This window comes from Mustela nivalis (genome assembly GCF_964662115.1).
Source record: "Mustela nivalis genome assembly, chromosome: 12".
Taxonomy (NCBI): domain Eukaryota; kingdom Metazoa; phylum Chordata; class Mammalia; order Carnivora; family Mustelidae; genus Mustela; species Mustela nivalis.
The window spans coordinates 27,731,877-27,754,586 of NC_139031.1; the positions used below are offsets into that span (position 1 = coordinate 27,731,877).

General features: G+C 40.4%; 1 protein-coding gene across 5 annotated transcripts in view; it reads right to left on the reverse strand.

Moving 5' to 3' along the window:
- Positions 1-21,684, reverse strand: part of PTPRZ1 (protein tyrosine phosphatase receptor type Z1) — a 176,652-nt gene extending 154,968 nt beyond the window's left edge. The window contains exon 1 of one of the 5 annotated variants that reach the window (XM_082692236.1): positions 21,131-21,684. In XM_082692236.1, coding sequence (XP_082548362.1) covers positions 21,131-21,188 — 58 coding nt within the window. In that variant the 5' untranslated portion in view covers positions 21,189-21,684. The remainder of the gene's footprint in view (positions 1-21,130) is intronic. The other 4 variants (XM_082692237.1, XM_082692234.1, XM_082692233.1 and 1 more) reach the window with 4 other exon arrangements.
- Positions 21,685-22,710: the final 1,026 nt, after the last annotated feature.

Below are 22,710 nucleotides of genomic sequence, written 5' to 3' on the forward strand. Positions count from 1 at the left end.
TGCACTGACAAGGACAAGACTGATAAGGACTCTTGTTTGGGTCCCACAGTCGCTTGGGGTTTCTCTTGCATAATAAAACTATATTCTAACTAATTCAGCAATTTAAAATCACATGGCAAATTATCCGCTATATATTAAATTCAAAAGGCACACACCATTTGTATAGGGCAAACTTGTTTGTTTGTTTGTTTTTTTAAAGATTTTATTTATCCATTGGACAGACAGTAGTAGTAGACACAAGTAGGCAGAGAGGCATGCAGAGAGAGAGGAAGGGAAGCAGGCTCCCCGCTGAGCAGAGAGCCTGATTCCGGGCTCCATCCCAGGACCCTGGGATCATGACCTGAGCCAAAGGCAGAGGCTTTAACCCACTGAGCCACCCAGGCACCCCCTAGGGCAAACTTGTTTAAAACACATGCTTTCCTCCTTCTTGCCCTCTCTGTGTGTGGTATGTGTACGTATGGACATAGAAGAACGTCAGGAAAGAGGTAAACTAAAATGTTAAAAATATTTATCACTGATGGAATTATGGGGGACCCTTGTTTGTATATATTTAGGCAATTTCTGAATATTTGCAATGATAATTTCATAATCACGAAATAGATATTTGCAAAGAACAAGGAAACTCACTCTCATGCAGAAAATATTATACACTATTGAAAGGTTAGCACATTTTGAAAAGTTTTAAAATGATAATTATCTTTATTTTCGGCAAATCCCAAGTGCCTTATCAGAAAGGCTGGATTGTTTTCTTGGGTTACTACATGAAATTTATACACACACGTATACACACATTTATGTGTGTGGGTGTGTATGAGAAATGCTTGTAGAACTCCATGACTTACCAGGCAGAATGACTTTGCCTTTCAAATGGTGACACAGAAAAGCCAAATTTAATACTTGTGAAATAACCATGTTAAGTATTGTGCTACAGATACATGATTTTTTAAAAGATTTTATTTGAGAGAGAGAGAGAAAGAGCACAAATGGATGGAGGGGGCAGAGGAAGAGGGATAAGCAGACTCCCCATGATTGGGGAGCCTGACTTGGGGCTCCATCCCTGGACCTCAAGATCATGTCCTGAGCTGAAGGCAGACACTCAACTGACTGAGCCACCCAGGCGCCCTGCAAATACATAATTTTTCATGTATTTAAATATCTTGACAATGGAGAGATGATACATTCTGCAGATCTAAGTCTCAACCAATCAGACGTCTGTGTCCCCTCCTCTGACAGCTGGCATTAGGTTCTGAGGAAACCAGGGTGCCCCACTCCCAGCAGCCCTGCCTTCTTTTCCAGCCATCAAGTATGCAGTTCTGTTAGAAAAGGAGGGGTCTTTTGTGGAACTTTTTACTCTTTTCTCAGAAACACTAAGGGCTATCATATTAGAAAGCATGTTTTGTAAGAAAAGGTTGCAATCAAGTAATTTCATGCCCATCCTGGTTGTCTTTCAAATGTGAAGAAAAAAGAGATTTTAATGTATATATCTAGGTACAGAAGACAAGTCACCCAAGTCTCCTTTAAACAATGACATCCAGGAGGAACCCAACAAAGAATGATAAAATCATAGTATAAAACAACAAAACTGTAACCTCTGAGGCATATGAAGTACTCATTCCAAATGTATCTTAGCTCTTTGCTGAACTAAATTATGAAAGCCTAAAAAAATGAAATGTTCTATATTTAAATATATTTACTTGTATATTAATAACAATGTTCTATATTTAAATATATTTACTTGTATTTTTGACACCAAGTACCAGTGACAGAGAAGTGGAAGGAAGCGGGCTGGGGGAGAGGGAAACAGGCTGTTGGTGGTGGGGAATGCATTTCATGTCTGCTGTGGTGAAGGATTCAGAGCAACAGTTTTTCTCTGGCCAGTCAGAGAAGAAAAGGTTTTAAAGCATTCTGCTGGTTACATGAAAGAAGAATTTAAAATCTGACCCAGGAAAAGATAAATGCGAAGTCTAGACAGTGCATAAAACAAAAATCAGAGAGGATGTAGACCATGAGGGCACATAAATATGATAGAATGATACAAGGTGAAGGAAAGATGTTTAAAAAAAAACCTTGAGATTTCAGATTAAGTCAAAATTGACTACATGATATGTAAGGGTCGTTTAATGGAAAGATACATGAAATGTGCACAATAAAAGAACAGCTTAAGAATATGGCAGTCAGGTGCACCTGAGTGGCTCAGTGGGTTAAGCCTCTGCCTTCAGCTCAGGTCCAGATCTCAGGGTCCTGGGATTGAGCCCCACACGGGGCCCTCTGCTCAGCAGGGAGCCTGCTTCCCCCTCTCTCCCTGCTTGTGATCTCTCTCTCTGTCAAATAAATAAATACAATCTTAAAAAAAATACATGACAGTGCAAATGAAAGAATGACATGATGGCACCAGCCAAAGTAGAATTCAAGGAAAATCAAACGAGACAAAACAAAATAGGGGTTGTGTTATTTATTTATTCATTTCACAAATACTCACTGAGCTCCTGTTCTGTGCTAGGCACTGTGCTAGCGACTGGGTCCGGAGCGAACAAAGACACAGACCCTCCTGAGGCTTACTAAGGAGAAGGGATAAAAAACATCCTTTAGGAAAATACCTAAGTGTTAAGCACAAGGAAGAAAATGAAAAGGAGGTAGACAGAAGGCATCTGGTAGGGGGAGGTGATCACAAGCTTACAACAAAGTGATCAATAAAAAAGTGACACTGAATGAAAACCAAAGAGGGTAAGGAAGTGGCGTGTGAAGAACTAGGGAAGGGCATTTCAAACAGAGGGAACGGCAAAAACACAGCCCAGAGGAGCAGCAAGGAGACCAGTGAAGCTAGAACGAGGGTGTGGAGCAGGGGAGGCCGTGAGAGAATTAACAAGAGGCCAGGTCATTCACGGCTTCATGAAAACTGTAGAGATCAGGACTTTTTCTCTGAATGAAGCAGGAAATTGGGGAGTGACACAATTTGACTTACATTTGAACAAAACCACCCTGGCTGATTTGTGAGACAACGTAGCGGGGCCAGTGGAGAGCTAGTGAATCAGCCCTGGTACGAGGTGGTGGCAGCTTGGACAGATGGCGGTGGTGGCTGGAGAAAAGATAATCCAAGAGACACGTTGAAGTGTGCCCATGGATGAGAGGTAGGCTGTGAGAGAGGAGGAAGAATCCAAAGGACTCCAAGATTTTGGCCTGAGCAACTAAAATGTGAAGTTGTCATTTGCTGAGATAAAGAAGCCAGAGGAAGTTAGGAACTGCAGTGGAGGAAGAGGGGGAGATCAAGTTAGGGCAGGCTGAGTTTGAGCAGGGGACAGTTGGCTATGTAACCGTGATTCCGGCAGAAGTCCTGGACTAGCAATACAAACTTGAGAATCACTCACGTACCAACTATAGGGAAGCGATAGCAGTGTGAGTCATGTAGACAGAAAAGAGAAGTGTCCCAAGGAATGAGTCTCGGGGACTCCGACATGAAGAAGTTAAAAGATGAGAAGGAACCAGCAAAAGTGAAGGAGGTGGCCAGTCAGACAGCCAGGAAAACCAGGCAAGTGCGACTTTCTGGAAGCCAAGAGGACAGAGCGTCACCAGAGACAAAGAGAGAGTTGTCAAAAGTTGCTCAATAAAATGAGCACCATGAATACGGACTATTGGATGTAGCAATGTAGACAGCCTGGTGAGATTAATGAGAACAGTTGTTTGAAATGGTAGAAACAAAATCCTGTTTAGAGAAGGTTCAAGGGCAAATGGGAAAAGAGCAAATAGAGATGGTGAGTAGAGAAAACACTTTTCAAAGGTTCAGCTGTCAGTGGAAGGAGAGAAACAGGAGCAGAAGTTGAGAAGATTTTTGTTAAATGGTAAAAACAATAGTATGTGAACAAACACCCATTATTTTAACCACATTTACTGATTAATGCGTATTATCATATGTTAAGCTAATAATTTGAAACCAACACTTTAATTGTGAATGGATATAATACAAAAAAAGAATAAAGAATTCTTTTTTGGATTCTTTTGGATTCATATGGAAACATGTGAGCTTTAGCTGTAAGCATTCACACAGAGCCTGGCGTCAGGATGGGAAGAAGTCCTTCCAGAGTCACTCACAGAATGCTGCTTTTGCCCAGAAGACAATTTCTTTCTTTTTTTTTCTTTTCTCTTCCTCCTTTTTTTTTTTTTTTTAAAGATTTTATTTATTTGTTTTTGAGAGAGAGAGAGAGAGAGAGCACGAGCAGGGATGGCAGGGAGAGGGAGAAGCAGACTCCCCGCTGAGTAGGACTCCATCCCAGGACTCTGGGATCACGACCTGAGCTGAAGAAAGATGCTTAACCAACTGAGCCATCCAGGTGCCCCAGAACACAATTTCTTACCAAAAACTTCTGTAGTCAGAGTATGCTTTTCCAAAAACATAGACTACACATACTGGATGACTAATATTACTTCCAAAGAACCATGACTGTAATGGCAGATTTTTTTTTTTTTTTTGGCCAGGCTTCTCATACTGAATGTTTCACCTCATTTTAAATAATGAAAATAGTTAAAGTCTCCTTAAACAGCAGAATGAAAATATAATATCCCTTAAAAATTAATGTTAAATCCACCCATTTTTTTGTCTGTGCTTCAATAATTTAATTCATTTCCTATATAATTGTATTTTAAAATCTGATTCTCCCAAAGGAAGTCCCACAAGAATCTTAATCACGGCTTACGGCTACTTGTCAGTTCTTCATCAGCTCTCACATTGCTGCCTCTAGCTATTATACAATAAAATATTAGCTTTTTAAACTTATAATAGCCTGGTTAATATTCTACCAAGCATCGCTATTTAGCTCAACAAACACCTTCTTTCTTCAGCATCTTCTAATCAAACATCTGCATATTATCATTATTTTTTTAAAGATTTTATTTATTTATTTGTCAGAGAGAGTGAGCACAGGCAGACAGAGAGGCAGGCAGAGGCAGAGGGAGAAGCAGGCTCCCTGCTGAGCAAGGAGTCTGACATGGGACTCGATTCCAGGATGCTGGGATCATGACATCAGCCGAAGGCAGCCGCTTAACCAACTGAGCCACCCAGGAGTCCCTGCATATTATCATTATTTTCCTCAGATGTGATGTTTTCTCTTAATTTCGTATTTCTTCAATTATAATGATTCCATTTTGTCCTGGAGATGTTAAAACAAACATTTCAAAATAATTTATTATTTTTTAAAATATTTTATTTATTTATTTGACAGACAGAGATCACAAGGAGGCAGAGAGGCAGACAGAGAGAGAGAGGAAGGGAAGCAAGCTCCCTGCTAAGCAGAGAGCCTGATGTGGGGCCCGATCCCAGGACCCTGGGATCATGACTGGAGCTGAAGGCAGAGGCTTTAACCCACTGAGCCACCCAGGCACCCCTCAAAAAATTTAAGTCATCTGTGATTCAATATTAGTACAATACGCACTAAGTTAAAATAATGACCTTTTTGTTCAGTATCATGATTATGTATTTCCTTGCATCTTTTGTCCTATTCTAACCAGGACTGGTTTTCCTGAATTGGGTTTCTCACCCTTCTTATCCATAGAATTGGGAAGTCAAAGAAGTCTGTGTGAATAATTTTTATCTGCCTATTAGTCTCCTAAGTAAATTATTTTATTGCATAGAATGCTAGCTTCTATAACATTTCATTAAACCTTTGCCCCATTGTGACTCTTGTTTTTATCCATCTATTTCTTCATAATCTCTTCATGTTTTGCCTGTCTTATTGTGCCCTCTCCAACTACGCTGCCAACGAGGCCAGTGGTCCAAAGAGAACAAACTCTGATTCTTGTCACAAGACGTAGTTTTAGAACGTCCCTCTTGGTCCCCCACAGGGTAGAGCATAATTCTGCTTTTCTAGCATTTTTTTTTTTTTTAAAGCTTGAAGGTATCAAGAATACTGGTGTCTTTTCCAAGGAAAGTAGCCTTACTCTACAGATCTGCTGCCGTTCAAAAATGTTGATGCATTGGATCCACAAGAAAAATTCTGACAATGGAGCTATTGACAGCGACAGGTAACCAGCTGCTGTGAAATACACATACAGCGCTTTCTCCCAGCTTGAATCAAACAGGATCTCACGTTATCTCAGATCTTGTTCTTGGTAAAAAAATAAATAAAAGAAGGATAAAAGGAACTGAGAGAAATGCTCTTGGCTGGCCCAGGCTGGAGTGTTGGAGGGATGAGGAGGTGTTAGCGAGAAGGATCCGGTATCTTTTTGTTTCATGAAAACCCGGGCTTGACAGGAAACATAGGGAAAACTTAGCCACAGAAATGGTGTATCCACTGTGCAGGCCAACCAGTAGATTCTCCCACCGCTACTCCGGATAAAGAAACTTATAGTTCTCTTTCTCTCATGTTTCTGGCCACAGTCATCTTTCTTCCCTTTTTCTGTATTCACTATTGTACTCGATTCCAATCACTTAATTTTCTTTCTTCAAAGTCTGAATGCCAAGAGGAAAAGCCCTTAGGAAGTTGTCCATGATCGTGTGCCAATTCAGTTCAAAATCTATATAGACTCTTGGACCTGTTAAAATGAGAATGTAATTTGATTGACCTACTTTTAGTTTACCATTTTAAAATAAGAGGGATTGAGTGAATTTGAGGGTGAACTGAATTCTAATTCCAAATGCTGGAAACGCGATCCCAAGTTTCTTCGGCTAAAGAGGGCTGAGGTGGTGGCAACACTTCACATTGGACAGGACAGATCCTACCGGATTTCCTGTTTTTGAAAAGTGACTGCGTTGGAAGGTACTGCATTTACTGATTTATGATGTAAGTATTCACTGAGCACCTACTATGTGGGACAGGGGTCTTTAGAGCCCAGTGCATTTCTTTCTGAAGACAGACTCCTTCAGGGAAGAGAGCTATGAAAACAACTGAAATATAAGGTGAGTGATGCTTCCCCTTTTCTGGCAAAGAACAGAGATACACTAGTGAAGATTTCACAGCAGGGGTGAAAGATAAGGGGGAATGCAAGGGACCACAAGTCACCAAAGAAAAAGGAAAGGCTTGAGCCAAAATGAAAGGAGGATAGATGTGGACTTTCAGGTCAAGCTAGACAGGTAGGCAGAGTTCAGGTTTTGAAGGACCTTGTATACCCTTGTAAAGAAATCAACTGACATCAAGGATGACATGAACCTATGGGTCCTTCCTAATGATGAGTAGAAACAACACAAAATCCCAACCATTATTTTCTTAATGGTTTCCATGGATGGAGACCCTTATTCCTCTACTGTGTTTCATTACTTGTCAGTTTGCAGAAGAACTTCTTTCTGACAATTACAGGGATATACCATGTAAGAGGAAAAGTCCTTCTCCTAAGATGCAAGTTCCTAAAAGCATTCCAATATCCAATGCTATGAGTTTGCGAAAGCCTTTTTTTCCCCTTTAGATTTATTTTTTTTTAATGTTTTTAAAATTTAAATTCAATTAATTAACATATAATGTGTTATTGGTTTCAGAGGTATAGGTCTGTGATTCATCAGTCTTATATAATACCCAGTGCTCATTACATCACATGCCCTTCCCAATGTCCATCACCAGTTGTCCCCTCCCTCCGATGTGCCCCCCCCCACCTCCAGCAAACCTCAGTTTGGCAAAATGCCTTTTTAACATTGGCCTGAGGCAAGCAATAGTTTATGTCAAACACATAATAACTATAGTGTGTTTACTGAATTGTATACATTTTGGCAAGAGAACAGGCTGGTAAGGATTTCCTAGGTTAACAGGGATGTGTCTGTGCTGTTTTCCTGGCTCTGTACATGTGTGTGGATGATATTTAATAAGATGCAACTTTCCAACGAATTCGTGTGTATAGGGTTCACAGGTAACTAAGCAAGAACATACATAACATGCAAAAACTCTCCGTTCTTTACTATTGAATACCACAGTAGAATCTTGAGAGGGTTAAACAGTGGGACCTTAAACTCCAGTCTAAAAACCCTAACTGGGATTATATGTGAACATATTTTCTCACTGAAACTGCACAGTCTGGCATACTGGATTGTAAGCAGAATGCAATAAGCAAGCATAATTACTTCCACACAAGAAAGTCTATATCAATCTTTTCTTGATGACCTATTTTCAGTGCATTTTCTCCAGTAATGCAGTCACCCAAACAAATCTCCAGCAGACTGTGTACTAAAGTCTCAAAGCCTCACATAAAAAAAAACAAAAACAGAAACAAAAACAAAAAACCAACAAACTAACCAGCACTCCCCATGTATCTTTAAAGGAAAACTGGGTGACTAGGGGTATACTTGCTCTGCCTGCATTCAGAGAAGACCCAACCTGTCTCACAGGAAAAGGGTTTTTCAATGCCATGATCATTAGTGCAGAGATTATCAGGCTACAGAATTTTGAATCCTCACCTGCTTGAATGCCATTGAGTCTAATACGACTTAATCTCTCATCATGTTTGTAAAAACTAAGTTGTTTTATTTTTTCAAATTGACAGATGCTGTAAAACTCTAATTAAAATATGTAAAGGGTGGGTGGGGAGGGAGAGGGGAAAGAGAGAGAGAGAAGCTGCAGCCTTGGAAAGCTCCTGCCAGACAGGGAACTGGAATACTGTTTTATCATTTTGGGGCGGGGGTGGGGGGGTAGAGGGGTTAGTATAAAAATTTGAATAAATTACTGAGGAACAAAGAAGCATCTTGTGTTTTGTTGATTTCTTCTGCCAAGAATACTAAATAGCTAAAATGCAATGAAAGGTTGGGAAGAAAATAAATTGGAATCACAGGCAAGAAAGAAGGCTGATGAGACGGACCATGCCATCTCTCTGGTGGGATGGATGGCGCCCAGATTGTGCTGTGTCTTAAAGGATTTCAGGGCAACATGTGCTAGTCATTCTTGGCTAATTAAAAGTGATTTCATTTTATCCTTTGTGCTTCTTTCCAGGAATCCATGTTGCAGACAGCACTGACATCCCTGTCCAAAATTCTTGTCCCATTTTGATAGACTTTTCGCCAAGAATCATATGCATATCGAGTCATTCTTTGAAATATTAGCACCACGAGTTTACCTTTGTCACAAAATAGCTGCTGCCACCACCAAAATTAAGCCTCAATTTGGGACAGAATTTCACTATGGAAATTATGTGACATTTTCATAGCAGTAGGTGTTGAATTGAACACACAAGAGGAGTGTTTTAACTTGCACATTTTACTTGAACATTTTGCTGCTTCCAGTATTATTTTGAATGTGGTAGTGTAGGGTAGTGAGGAGAATGGTTTAAAGCATTTCAGATTAGAGCTGCAAAATCCAACCAATTTGGGGATTCAAGCTTCTCTTTGAGTGAATAATCTAAAATGAGTAATATAGATGTATCTTTTTGTTTTTGCATGGAGCAAAAAAAAGGAGGCGTGTCTGAGAGAGAACACAAAAGAGGCTTCAATCATTGAACAAAACAGTAAACGTTCCATGTTCAAAAGGTGGAAGTGATGCTCATATGCTCACAGAGACATTTTAAAGATGAATTTACATCTTGGCCTCCCCTAACGACTTTCCAAAGACTTAAAATCTGATTCACAGAGTCTAACATTTACTTCATTATTCTCTATTCTGGTGTGCTCCCACCAGTGTTCATTTAATATCTGTAACCAGATTAGCTCCTCGAAGAGAAAAATCCAGTGAAGTCCAAGCACAGTTTTAAGCACACAGTGGCTGTTCAATCATCTGGTGAAATAAGTTTCACTGATCTCACCCAGACTCGACCTCTTTGAAGAAGGACAGCACTGGATTCAGCTCACAGAAGAAGCAGACCTTCCGCCTCTCCTTTCTTTATGTTGGAGGCAAGAAAGAGTTAGGTCAAAAACATCCAGGACAATCTGCACCATTAAGAGTAATAATTTTCCCAAAGGATTTAATCTTTTAATGCTCAAAATAAAGCATAAAAGCACTGAGATGTAGAAAAACATACATATATATCCTTATTTATGTGTGAGTATATATATATGCATATAGATACAATAAATAATATATGCATATATACATGTAAATATATAAAAATACTTAAATACATATTTATATTTTGTTTATATTATATATTTGCATTATATATGTACGTGTGTGTGTGTGTGTGTGTGTGTGTGTGTATACAGATCACATGTCATTTCCTCACTCTGAAAGCCAGCAAAGGAAACTACCATAAGCAAATATTACTCATTAAGAATCTATTTAGGTCTATATATTAAATACAGAAGTCTTGCATCCAACTTCTATATAGCATAATATAGATATGTGTCTTCATGACACAAGTTAATACATGCCAACATTTTTATTCTTGACAGCTACCACTTTATCCCTTTTCTAAATTTAATGATTTGTTAATTTATCACTTCACATATCCTTAATATACGTTAAGAGACATAAAGTAAATAACAAAATCTGACTGCATTTTTCACAGATTAAAAAAATTGCTAAAATCAATTTTAAGAATTCTGGGAAGCCTATTCTGTGGATTATTTTCATTGCACTGCTTTTATGGAAAATACAAGTTGCAGGCAATTTACGAACATACCAGTTTATGCAGTGGGAATATGATACCTTCAAGCAATCTGAAATTGTGGATATTAAGAAAGCCTATTTATTGGCCGGCGGCTGATTGAAATGCCTCAGTGGTACCTGCTGCTCATTTTTAAGAGCACAAATACAAGAATTTTAGAGGTGAAGTAAATAATTTTGATAAGACTTGATAAAATTAGGCTGGCACTATGAATATACTCAAGATTCCTCACAAACTTAGGGGAAAAAAGGTTGGGTTTTTTGGTGGTGGTGTTATCACTAAGACCTCTACTAAAAGAGATAAAAACAGATCATTGTAAGTGGCACTATTTCTTCTTATGAATTCTCAAAGCCCTGAGTTAATCAGTTCAGAAGAAATGTTTAGCTTCAAATCCTTCATCTTCTGGTAACAAATCTGGAGTTCTACCATTCAGTAAATGAGCAATCTTCAAGCTACCCACCTCTATTTCTCTCTTTTCTTCTCTCCCAATCATCAACTTCTGTAGGACTTTCACACATTTCCTGCCTCTATTTTTCCTTCCTGGATTATTTCTTTGACCCTAAGTGGTCCCTGCTACACCCTCACCTTTCCAGGGAAGACACTCCCTTGAAGACTACCAATGACCCGCTCTCCCAAGAGTGGCACCAACTCCCAGCAATTACACCAACTTCACTAATATCAAATGGGATCATGCATTTCAAAGTATCTGTTAAGCACTGAAGTGTTATATAAAGATGATAGAATTAAGCCTCCAAATGATCCATCACATTTCCCTTTGACTGTCACACGGTAAAAGCCTTTTAATTGAGCTTCCTGAGACCCAGTCTCGCTGCTCTAAGCCATCCTATACTGATACTTCAGTTATCTTCCTAAAATAAAGAGACCAACTCAAGTCATCCCATGACTCAAAATGCTTCAAGAGTCTCCCACTATGTACTGGATAAATTCCAAACTCCAAACCCTTCAACTAGCCATAGGAAATCCTTCCTACTATTTGGTACTTTTCCGCTAGTATACACGTCTCCCAATTTTTGCCTCCTTCTAAAAAGCACCCTCATTCCCAGTCCATGCTTCTATGTATACTGTTATTTTTGCCACTAATACCCTTCCATGCCTTCCACCCTACTAGTGCCATACCCAGCCACCCTGCAAGGTCTACATCCAACCCCATCTCCTCCTAGAAACCTTCCCAGAACGCAGTTAAATCTTGTATCTACTACATAACCAAAAATGACTCTGATTCTAACAAATTCTACATGGAGAAAGAGAATAAACAAGACAAGGGGACAACAAGAATATGCATCATTGACAAAATAAAAGCTGTCATGTGCCCATGTCCTGATAAATGCCAACTGCCTCCCAATTCAGAGTCTGGTTCAGTTATTGTCCCACGTCCTCACAGACTCCCATCTTTGGACCAACTCCAAGAACGCCTGGCCTCTTGAAGTTTCTCTGGCTTGCAAAGGCTATGAGGTCAACCACTGTAGTCCATACTCCTCCTTCTAAGGTTACCCTGAAACTGAAACTGCCTTAAGAAGAGGAGAGAGGGATGGGAAATCTTCCAGGGCCTTTGTCCTGTGGCACTAGCTTTGTTTTAGGACAGCATGAAACTTGCCAGTATCTCTACCTTAAGACAAATGAACTAAGATTAGCAGTATCATGAGGCTGACCTAGAATGGTGGTTTTTCAGACTTTGGCTGTACTCTGTAATCACCTGGGAAGTTTCAAAAGATATATTCATGTTTGGGCTCTGCACTCACGCATATACTTGATCCAGGGTGGAGCCTAGACATCAGTATGTTTTAAAAGTTTCCCAGGTACAGGGTCAGCCTGGTCTGCTATAACAAAATACTGTAAACTGAGTGGCTTAAACAATGTTCGTTTTCACAGTTGTAGAGCTAAGAAGTCCAAGATCAAGGGGCTAGTTGGAGAGAGCTCTTCCTGGCTTACGGATGGCTACCTTCTAACTCTGTCCTCGCATGAAACAGAGAAAGTAAGCTCTGGTCTCTCTCTTCTTACAAGGAAAGGAATTCGACCATGGGGACTCCACTCTCATGACCTCCTCTAAAGCTAATTACTTCCCACAGGCCCCACCTCCAAACTCCAGACACATTGGGTGGTAGGACTTCAAAACAGGAGTTGGGAGGGACACAAACATTCAGTTCACAACACCAGATAATTCCACAATACAGCCAGGACTGTGAACCACTGACCGAGATCAGTGGTGATCAGTTTGTTTTTCTGCATTGAAACAAACACAACAACCATATTGCACGTGCAGTATGCTCCTATGGGCAGACCGAGAGTCTGTACAAGGCATGTGTCAGGGGAATGGGGAATGTCCCTTTTATATATCCCATTCCAGAAATCCAAGAGGGTGAAATCACTTTCAATTTTCTGATGACAATGTGATTGAAAACCATGAGAAAAATCTAGAAAGTTCTTTATATCTGGGCAGGATTTTGTTATGATAATCACACAATCAGGACTCCAGTGGTGATCATGATCTCTGCTTTAAAAAAAGTCATTTTATTTAATTTTCTTTTAAAGATGTATTTATTTTTCAGAAAGAGAAAGAGAGCGAGAAAGCACAAGCAGGGGGAGTGGGAGGCAGAGGAAGAGGGAGAAGCAGGGTCCCCACCGAACCTATACTCAATACGAGGCTCGATCCCAGGACCCCAGGATCATGACCTGAGCCAAAGGCAGATGCTTAACTGACAGAGCCACCCAGGCATCCCAGAAAAGGTCATTTTAAAATGGCAACATTTTCTTTTATTCCTATTCATGGTATTGAGTTGATCACTTCAGAGGAAAGGTCTAGAATCAAGCCCTATCTTGAGTTAAATATATTAGAGCTTCAGAATTTAAGAAACAAGCGGTCCAGTCAGTGACGGTGAAAGAACAGAAAAATTATGGAGTAAATGTTAACAGGAAAAGCAGAGAAAGAGAAGGAAAGAATAATACTCCAAGAGTGGAAAGCTATCTGTAGTCATTGTTATTGATATTTTAATAGAAAACCCTTCTTTATTGCTAATTAATAAATTATTCTTTACAAATATATGAAGACTATATTTCCAAGGAAACTTGTAAAAGCTTTATCTTTCTCCAATGTGTACATAAATTGACCTATGCTTACTGAATGAGACCAGAAGGTTCACATTAACAAGGACCCTGAATAACTGAATTTACTCTAATATCTCTGCCAAGTATCAGAAGGAAAAACCCCAAAGAATCCAAAGCAACCTGCCCACTTTAACATATTAGAATTTTTAGGAAGAAGGAAATGTTAACCCATACTTTAAAAATCGTATTAATTACTCGGATGCCCAGCTGGCTCGGTTGGATGAACATGTGACTTGACCTCAGGGTTGTAAATTCAAGCCACAGGCTGGTGTAGAGACTATTTCAATCAATACATAAGAACCAAAAGAAAAGAAAATAATGTCAACTATGAAGCTCCCCAAATTATATTAACACAGTAAAAATATTTTAAAATAATGGTATCAAATAGTATCAGTCTCCTCTTTATCAAACTCTTCATCAAGATGCTGAGCAATATGGAGTGTTGTTGTTGTTTTTTTTTTTTAATTTTTTATTTTTTATAAACATATATTTATATCCCCAGGGATACAGGTCTGTGAATCACCAGGCTTTCACACTTCACAGCACTTACCAAAGCACATACCCTCCCCAATGTCCATAATCCCACCCCCTTCTCCCAAACCCCCTCCCCTCAGCAACCTTCAGTTTGTTTTGTGAGATTAAGAGTCACTTATGGTTTGTCTCCCTCCCAATCCCATCTTGTTTCATTTATTCTTCTCCTACCCCCTTAAGCCCCCATGTTGCATCACCACTTCCTCATATCAGGGAGATCATATGATAGTTGTCTTTCTCTGCTTGACTTATTTCGCTAAGCATGATACGCTCTAGTTCCATCCATGTTGTTAATCTTAGATTCATACTTAAAGAAAGTGAAGGTGGAATAAAGAAGGCATACACATATACAATCCCCCCAAAGAAAGGAAGGATGGTGAGTGAGAGAAAATAAAGCAAATATCCCAATAGAAGAGCAAGTCTTTTTTCTGTTTTTAACTCCTGTGAGGATTTCTAACTCATCCCATTATCTGTTCCGTTTGCATTCAACTCAGTTCAAATATTTGTTGAACGTCCACATGCGGGGCTAAGCTAGGCGCAGCACATCATCTCCGTGATTAATGATAAAACTATAGACACATTCTAAAAGCATGTATAGCCACATGATAAAACCGCACTTCCTGTCCCTTGTCCAGTTTCCAGAACTGTCTTGGGCAGTTGACTGACTGAAAATACAGTCTGCATGGATTCAAGACACTTCGTTTCTCATTACTGACCAGCCCTTAATCCCCACTATCTTATCCTCTGTAACAGGTGAACATGTGTGCACACATGCACTGACCTGATGCCCTGCCCCCTGGGACATAGCCAAGCTTCACCGGTACCAAGACATCTATAATTAAATGTCAAAATTGCTCCTGTCACTACACATGCAGTATCAATCATGGGGACTTTATTTTCCATGCAGAGAGTTCCCGAATCTATGTGATACTCATGTGCATTCATGGGACAATCAAAGAAAGAGAAGCCCTGGTGCCATTAGAAGTGGCATTAAAGATGGATGGGTCAAGGTGAATGCGGACCTAACTCAAAAGATCAGGATAAGAATCAGAAGCAGGAAAGACCAGAAGAAACTGGCTGATCCCAACAGCAAAAAGGTCCTGCTAAGAAGCTTCACAGACTTCTCTATGATCTTGTGCATTAAAGATTTATTAAGCATGGTCTGTAGGTGCTAAGGCCAAGAATACTAAGTCCAAAGATGAATGAAATAAAGTCTTTGCCCTCATGAAGCTAGTCTAGTGCGGGAGACAGACAGATACAACAAAAACAATAGAGTGAATGCTAGAACAAACTGTGGGACATGAGCTGTGAGGACAGAACCCTCACTCCTGAACTAGAAGTCTGAGTCCATAAAGACCACCAAGCGGTCACTGAATTTTCTTCTTCTATTGCTGCTCTCTACCCAAGGCCACCAGAACCTCTTTGTGGTTCTTATATGGCTGATGCAATACAGGACAAAAGTAATGCAACACTTTAAATAATTTTAATGACTTTAGAAGCATTTTTCGTTGTTGACAACTTCTCGTCAGTACTAACACTCAACATTTTATCCACTTTTTTGTGATTCTACAATAGCTGTTCAATTGATGTTCTGCAGTGGTAGAAATGTTCTCCACACCATGCAGTGGCCACAAGCCACATATGACCACAGAGCACTTGAAATGTGGCTAGTGTGAATGAGGAACTGAATTAACTTACTTTAATAAACTTAAAATTGAACTGTCACATATGCCTAGTGGCTATGGCATTAGAAATCATAGTTCCAAAATATAAGTATTTTAGAATTTTGAAATATGATCAAATAATTCTGCCCTTAATGCCTATAACAGTATGTTATACATGTCTCAGAAGAATTACAAACGTGGATAAAAACTGATTTACTTCATAACCTGAAACTGGGCTAGGGCTCACTCCCAATAAAACATTAAAAGTTGAAAGCACAATCTAAACATGTCTATGTCTTGTTTAAATTGACTTTGACTTTCACCACAGGCTTTCTTGATGAAGTGGGAAACATTCTAAAATATTTGAAAGTTAAGATATTTAACACATTAAGAGATATTTCAGAAAGCCTGTTATTCTCAACTAGTTCTAAATGTAGAAAGTATCTTAAAAGTGAGATTTAAGGAGGGTTTTCACTGTGGAGATTGAATCAGATCAGCCGGACTGGAGGCATGATGAATGTTAGGACTGCTTAATTTTTACTGCCTAGCTGATGTTAGGCACTCAGTAAACACGTAACAAGAGTAGTTAGAATACTATGGACAGGAACGTGCTACATCTGGATCCAGCTGGTTAAGTGACCACACACATTTGTCAGAACTTTCAAGATGGTACACTTTCTAGAGTAAACTATGCCTTAGTTTTTTTTTTTGTTTGTTTGTTTTTGTTTTTGTTTTTTAAAGGGGGAAAAACAAAATATGGGAACACACGAAGAAAATCATGAATAGAGAACTGCAAGAAAGCCCATGGAATGGGCAATGTAGCATCACATCTCTTAGGAAGCAAGCTAGTAAATTCCAAACAGGAAACTGGTCTCCTAGGAAAGAAAAGAGAAAAAGGTTCAGGCTCGAGAGTCGGAAGGAATGCATAGACTAAGATAGGCTGTGTGAAATTCGGTAAGCCATTTGACTTTTCTGTGTTTCACTTTCCTCAGGCATAAAATGTGTAAAATGAAGACACCTACCTCCAACAGTCTGGGGGAGAACGAAATGAGAAAATTGTACATAAAATATTCAGCACCTGGCAAACACTGAGTAGATGGTAAATGGAAATAAAACACAAGAGGAGCTTGTGTTGACCAAGCCCTTCTTTCGAGATCGTCTGGTTTTGAATGAGGGGGTTCCGTTTCCTTACCACAGTCTGAACGGTTGGTAAACGGGTGGTCAAGCAAAGCGACCAGGTTAGACAGAACTCAAAGCTTGTTGGAGTAAGGGGAATGGGGAAACACAGATCATGTTTCCAGAAAAACCTGAATTTCTGCCAGAAGCAAAATTCCCACAACATAAAATTTTAAGCACGTTCCCAAATATTTAGTGCAGACATGAGAACATAAATGAATTCGTCAATGAAATGATTTATCCTGGCAAACTTCCCTAAGTGAAAGCAAGTACAGTCTACATAAAAAGGACAGATGAAATAAAGAAAATTGCTACTCTGCAAATCAAAAGTAATTAATTTTCTGAATGGAGACTAGTTATTACTTGGGGAGAAAAAGCATGAATATTTTCTATTCCTGGTTACAATTTGTTTTCAGAGAATAAACAGACCAAGCTGAGAGTCACAACATTTTGGATTCTGATGCTTCCATACTCAAGACAAATTAAGCAATTAATTCTTGCAAAAGAATTGGGTATAATTTGTAGTTAATGTGTTCCTTAAAGCAGTTTAAGATATGACCTAAAAGTTCAGAATCTGATTCATTACATATTTCACAACAGTGTTTAAAGACTTAAATTTAGTGTACCTTGCAAGGCTATAACACCCTTAATTCAAAGATGCTGAATTCTCATTAGTTGAGAGAAACTGTTCTTTAAAAGCTCTTAAAACACCTACCTCTCCTCTATGACTCATAGTTAAGCCTCCTTACAGGAAAGCCACTGCAGTTTTTCCTATTACCTGTTCAGTGGGTCAAGATTAAATAATGAGAGTTGCAATGCCATTAGATTAGTTCTCCACCTAGTAGAAAACCTCTTAATTATTCTAAGAAGGTTGAAATTCCCTTAGGGAATTATCCTGGAGTCATCTTCAATTTCTCCGTCTCTGATTCAGCATCGCCTTCAGCTGAATAACATTCAATGTGTCTAACTCATAGAATTTTTTAAAATATTATTAAGTTGGGTATCGGAAATCAAGTCCACTATAAAACCTCGTTAGTAATCCAGAAACTTTGTTAACATTTAAATGCAAACTAGCTCAGCAGTTGTCAAAGTATGGACTTGGACCAATGGCATGACCATATCCTAGGCATCTGTTAGACAATGAGATTCTGAGGCCTCATCCCAGACTACCGAATCAGAAGCTCTAAGAAGTGGGTTCCTAAATTCGTGTTTTAATAAGTTCTCCTGGTGATTCTGATGCTTACTCAAGTGTGAGATCCATGATCTAGCTCGTTCTGGCGAAGAGTGTTGAGACCACAGGCCAATCCACACAGAATTACCCAAACAGAAGGACCCAAAATATATTTAACCCCCACCCACAAAAACAAAACCAAAAACAATTTTGTTCCTCTTTACTCTCCAGTTATCCTTGATATTAATCTGGAAAGAAAGGATTTGTGCCAGTCCGAATACTTTAATTATTTTTTCCCCATTTGGAGAGTTATTTGAAAGAAACAATTGGTCTATATGTCCAGTTCAAAACATCAGGACATTTTAAACACAAAAAGTGGTAAAGTCATTAACTGCTAACTCATTCTTAATTGCTAACAAGGAACACCTTAGTGAAAGCTGCAACTCGTTCCAGGATAATGATAAGCATGGCAGCCTAACGTTCATTTAAACTGTCTTGGAGAGCTCATCCAACATGGTACGTCTCAGTTGACAGACCTTTCCTGAGCATTTATTACCTGTACCAGGCCACCTCATGAGCCCCAGGAATACTGAAGATGAGCAATAAATATATCTACAAATGCTACAGTAATTGTTGAGGGAGAAATAATTGAAATGGAGGCTGCATGTTTTATTTGTAGATAATATGCTTCAAAACACATTATCTTGAAATCAAGAGAGTCAAGTGATTTGAGATGGACAAGGCCCTTTGGTCAACATGCGGGCAACAATGTAAGAGGCCAACTTTGTTAAAATGGAAAGGGATACACAAAAGTTGTCACCTGTCAGTCATACACACACACACACACAAACACATTTTGAGTTCTAATACAGGCTTATATGCAATATCATTACATAAACCTGTAATACTATTAAACAATTTCATTCTTTACATTTAAATTTTATATCATCAAAGCATTAAAGAAAACACCCAATAAATCAAAATCTGTATAACCAAAAATAATAGGTTATAAATAATGCTTTATTGAGAAAAGCCTTTGCAAACCATGTTATACTGGAATGGAATATCATTCAGCCACAAAAAGGAATGAAGTACAGATACAGGTTATAACAGGGATGAATTCTGAAAACATTATGCTAAGTGAATGAAGTCAGATACCAAAGGCCACATATCGTATGATTCTATTTATATAAAAATGCTCAATAGGCCAATCTACAAAAAGAGAAAGCTTAGCGGTTGCCAGGGCTGGGGTCAGAGAGAATAAGGAATGACTGTTAATAGATTTTCTTTTCCGGGTGATTAAAATGTTCTGTAATTAGATAGTGGTGATGGTTGTACAACTTTGTCAGTATATTAAAACCCACTGAACTGTATACTTGAAAAAGATGAGCCGTGTGCTATGCAAATTATAGTTCAATTTTTTAAAAATTCACAATATATTCAAAGCAGTAGTTTGGATGGCATACAAAGCAATATTCTCTGGTTTATATCTGTACTATGGTGAGATTTATTTTAAATAATAATCCAAATAACGAAAGGATCTGGCTTCCTTGTTAAAATACATCTATAACAGAAATGCCGATTCAACAGGTGTGTATTTGACGTGTACAGCACTTCCAAAAAATGTCTTCCCCACTCCCCCCGCCCCCAACACCCCAGATTCAACTCTGTGGTTTTAGAGAAAACCAAGACCAGATTCTCCTGCTAGTCTTAAATGTCAACCTTGTGTATCACATCACCCCTGAGTATTTTTGTAAAGCTTTCAGAATTTAAATTATGTCCATGTATCTGTGTGTCGGGGGGCGGGGTGGTGGGGCTGGTGGCAATTATCACCATATTTGAAATGTAACTCTCAATAGTTAGACGATGAGGATGATTTCTTCTTGTAAAGCTTACTGTGCCAAGAGCACCACCATCTATATTGAATAAAAATGTAGGTTAATATCTACAATGAATAATCTAAAATTAAAAAAAAAAACCTGGGATCCTCAAAATGAAAAGAGTGAAAAATATGTGTATTCACAAGTTAAGATACATTTTCTAACTTTCAGGTCAATACCTCCAAACCTATTATAGTCCATCGTAATAGAAAATCTTCATGAAGGAAAAAAGATTTTTTTAAAATAAAATGTCAAAGTCCAATATTACAATCCTTCTGGAAAATAACTGGAACACTTGAATCTGCATTCCAGGTAAATAATTCTGACTGGCTGTTTCAAAGCACAATTTCACTACTGAATGTGTAACCTGGAAGGTGGTGGAGGAAAGACGAATCCATGAATAAACACATCAACCTGCAGCTTTCCTCTGACTTTGGCAGCAGTGGCAGAACACTGAAAGAAATTTTGATTGAAACTTTTTTTTTTTTTTTTTAACCTAACTGCCCAGACTTGAATGTGACTAAATTAAAAGTACAGGAAAACACTGAAAAGTCAGGTTGGTGCTTGTTCCTGTTACTACCTTTTGGGAGTGCGTGTGTGCGTGCGTGCGTGTGTGTGTGTGTGTGTGTGGGTGGGTGTGTGTAACTCGCATAGGGCACGTGTATTTTTCATTCAAGCTCATAATGAATCTAAAAGCAAAACATTATCTAAGACGTAGCCCCGCACCTTGGTTGTAGTTCTCTTCTTCTGTGTACCTAAAAGGCTCTTTTCACACTTTGCAAAACAGGAGAGACAAGAGCTGTGCGGACAGCAACCGAGAATGAGAAGCCGCTCTCTTCTGGCCCAGCACCCCGCGGGCGGACAGAAGGTGGCGGAGGTGCGAGGTGGGGAGGGGGTGCGTTCTCCCAAGCCGCTGACACCCATCGCGGCGCCGCCAGCTCCGTGGGATCCTCAGCCCACCGTGCGTTTCCCCTCCTTGCTAGATGGCGGCGGCGGCAGCAAGCACCTAAGGCTCTCCAATCCCCCCCACCGCGTCCCAAACGATCCCGGAGATGAAACCCCACTGAGGTCTGATCACTCACCCAGGCGGCAAACACAGAAGAGCTGGATACAAGCGAGGAAGCGCTTTAGGATTAGCATTTCCAGACGGTCCGGGGGGCCCCCACCACGCGGCTGCTCAGCTTCTTGGGGTGGGGAGGGAGGAGGCGCGAAGGAAGTGTTTTCTTCTCCAGTGTATAGATTGGTGTGAGATTGTGTGTGTGTGCGTGTGTGAGTGTGTCTGAAAAAGAGAGAGAGGGAGAGAGAGAGCGCCAGCAGAGGGACTGAGACGGAGACGGGAATAATTGGAAGCAGGACGCGCGGTGGTCGCGGGAACCCGGTGCCGCTACCCGAGGCGCATGCGGGCGGGCGCGCGGGAGTTGGTCTCCTCTGCCCGCTGCGGCCGAGGTCTGAGCGCTCCGAGCGGGGCGAAGCCGAGTGCCGGGGGCGCGCTCCGGCCCGGGTGTGCGCGCCGCGCCGCGGCTCGGCGGGGGCGGGGGCGCAGCACCACGCCGCTGGGAGCGTGCAGCCGGCCCGGGGTCGCGCGCGGCGGGCGGAGGGGTGCAGGGGTACGGCTGTTGCTCAGAGTCCCAGCCCCAGAGTAGCGTTTTACGTAGCGACACCCCTCCCCCCGCCTCCCCCGGTCCCTGCCCGTGGCTTCGCTGCTCTGGAGTTAGTGGAACCCGCTGGGGTTTAGAATCTTCGCGGAGAAAATGTCTCTTCATTAAGACTCCTTCACCCTTTGGGAAGAGAAGAGGAGGCCAGACCCCCATTGTCCCGCACAGCCAGAGATTGACCTTTGGGGTTCACCCCTGGAATTTTTTTTTTTTTTTTTCATTTTATTGTTGTCCTTCCTGCAGATGCTAAGTGGGTCCAATCAGCAAGTGGTGGGGGCTCCTGGGTAAGCTGGGTTCCCCTCTCGGTTTTCTTTCTTTTACCAAATCACCAAAGTAGTTCCAAACCCCATTACCTCTGGGGTAGTTGACTGCAAATAATCTCCCGCCCTGATTGTGACCAGTGAGACCCTGCCCCCTCCTCAGGCTCCAGTCAAACTGTCGTGCTGTGCACAGCTGCTTGGAGGAACTTTCAACTCTGTGAATGTTCCTCCCAGAGGGCACTACCCAAGTAACTCCTCGCACAGGGTTGCACGGAAAGATTTTTTAATTGCGTGATTGATGGATATACACAAGAACTATAACACCTGCGTTCTGCTGCCTCAGAGCTGGAAATGTCACGCCGTATTGCTTGTTTCTATAGTGGTTTCTCTAACTAGACTGAACTCCTTGATGGCAGGGAGTTCGCGTTATTCATCATTCTAACCCAGCTCCTAGCACAAAGGCAAAATAGTCAGTAGGTGTACCCTAAATGTTTGTCGGAGTAATCTGAAGCCTAAATGAAAAGATAAGACAACGGGTATCCTCCGTGAGGCTGACTGCCCAGAGCCCTGAAAATCTGTGTGCTTTTCCGAGCTTTTCATTTATATATCCTTTAGGCGTTAAGTACATTTTTCTACTTATGTGAGACCCAATTTGGAGCCTTTTAGGAATCCACTGTAAGGCATTGAAAGTCAGGTTCTGGAATTATCCCTTATTCTTAGGAACCATTTGATGTAGGTTATCGGTAC